This window comes from Cephus cinctus, unplaced genomic scaffold (genome assembly GCF_000341935.2).
Source record: "Cephus cinctus unplaced genomic scaffold, Ccin1 Ccin1_scaffold0828, whole genome shotgun sequence".
NCBI classification, from domain to species: Eukaryota; Metazoa; Arthropoda; class Insecta; order Hymenoptera; family Cephidae; genus Cephus; species Cephus cinctus.
The window spans coordinates 2,527-4,128 of NW_014333420.1; the positions used below are offsets into that span (position 1 = coordinate 2,527).

At 53.1% G+C, this 1,602-nt stretch overlaps 1 protein-coding gene across 1 annotated transcript; it reads right to left on the reverse strand.

Moving 5' to 3' along the window:
- Positions 1 to 340: 340 nt before the first annotated feature.
- LOC112494814 lies at positions 341 to 1,017 on the reverse strand (the record flags this gene model as incomplete). The annotated part of the gene is made up of 2 exons (XM_025088105.1): positions 875 to 1,017; positions 341 to 689 (listed from the first exon to the last, which is right to left on the reverse strand). Coding segments are annotated over exons 1-2 (443 nt in total), but the record flags the coding sequence as incomplete, so codon positions are not given.
- Between the last annotated feature and the right edge of the window lie 585 nt (positions 1,018 to 1,602).

The window sequence follows — 1,602 nt, forward strand, 5'->3', positions numbered from 1 at the left end:
GACTTCTTTCCCGTACGTCTCTTACGCTTGTTAGCGGCTCTTGAAGCGACACTCCTTCCAGCGACGCCGGTGATAGAGTGGGCGCCGCGTGATCGTTTTACACCTTTATAGCCCGATCCTTTCATGAGCTCGTCAATTTTCGCCTCCGCCTTACGTTTAAGATTCATACCCGATTCGGTGGCCCTGGTGCGAAACGCCTGTTTAAGCGGAGCGCCGCGCTCGCTGACGTCTGTCAAGATATTCATGCCCGCGCGCACCGCCTCCTTACCGACGGCTCGGGCTCCTCTCGATAGAAGAGGTAACACACGCCGAAACAGACCACCGAGAAAGCTACCAATACCATGTCCTCGCCTTTCCCGTACGTCTCTTTCGCTTGTTAGCAGCTCTTGAGGCGATGCTCCTTCCAGCGATGCCGATGATAGAGTGGGCACCGCGTGATCGTTTTACAGCTTTATAGCCCGATCCTTTCATGAGCTCGTCAATTTTCGCCTCCGCCTTACGTTTAAGATTCATACCCGATTCGGCAGCCCTGGTGCGAAACGCCTGTTTAAGCGGAGCGCCGCGCTCGCTGACGTCTGTCAAGATATTCATGCCCGCGCGCACCGCCTCCTTACCGACGGCTCGGGCTCCTCTCGATAGAAGAGGTAACACACGCCGAAACAGACCACCGAGAAAGCTACCAATACCATGTCCTCGCGATTCATATCCGATTCGGTGGCCCTGGTGCGAAACGCCTGTTTTAGTGGAGCGCCGCGCTCGTCTGTTAAGATATTCATGCCCGCGCGCACCGCCTCCTTACCGACGGCTCGGGCTCCTCTCGATAGAAGAGGTAACACACGCCGAAACAGACCACCGAGAAAGCTACCAATACCATGTCCTCGCTGATAAGGCGACCCCGCGAATACCCGAAATTTTGTGGAATATCCCCCACCGATCTGCGAGTCGTAGTAATCGGTGTAATGAGCCATCAGTCTAGCCGTTTAAAGTGTAGTGTTACGGAGAGCGTCCCTGATTCGAATGGTATAGGTTCGCCTAGTTGGTCTCTTATATCGATGTCGATCGTTTGAAAAACCCATTGATCTGCGAGTCGTAGTAATCGGTGTGATGAGCCATCAGTCTAGCCGTTTAAAGTGTAGTGTTACGGAGAGTGTCCCTGATTCGAATGGTATAGGTTCGCCTAGTTGGTCTCTTATATCGATGTCGATCGTTTGAAAAGTCGTGCGGAGCAGCGGTATATACTTTAACGGTGAAAACGAGAGCACTTTCATGGCGGCGTACGCGTATTTGTTACCCGTTTGCAGGGGAACTACACGCAGCAAGGGTGTTTGGACGTCGCCGGTGATATACGGCTCACAGACATCGGTGTAAACAAAAAGCATCTTAGGTAGGGCGTTGATCAGGCTAATCGGCTGATCAGCCATCACAATGGGCTTTGCTTTCGATACCACGACCGATTCGGGAAAACCTAGCTTTCGATACCACGACCGATTCAGAAAAACCTAGGATGCGTGCCAGAGATCGGTAGAGTCTCAGTTCGTGCGGGTCGTCTAGATCGTGTTGTGCTGGGAGTCTCCTGACCCCATTGACAAACGCCAGGCCAAG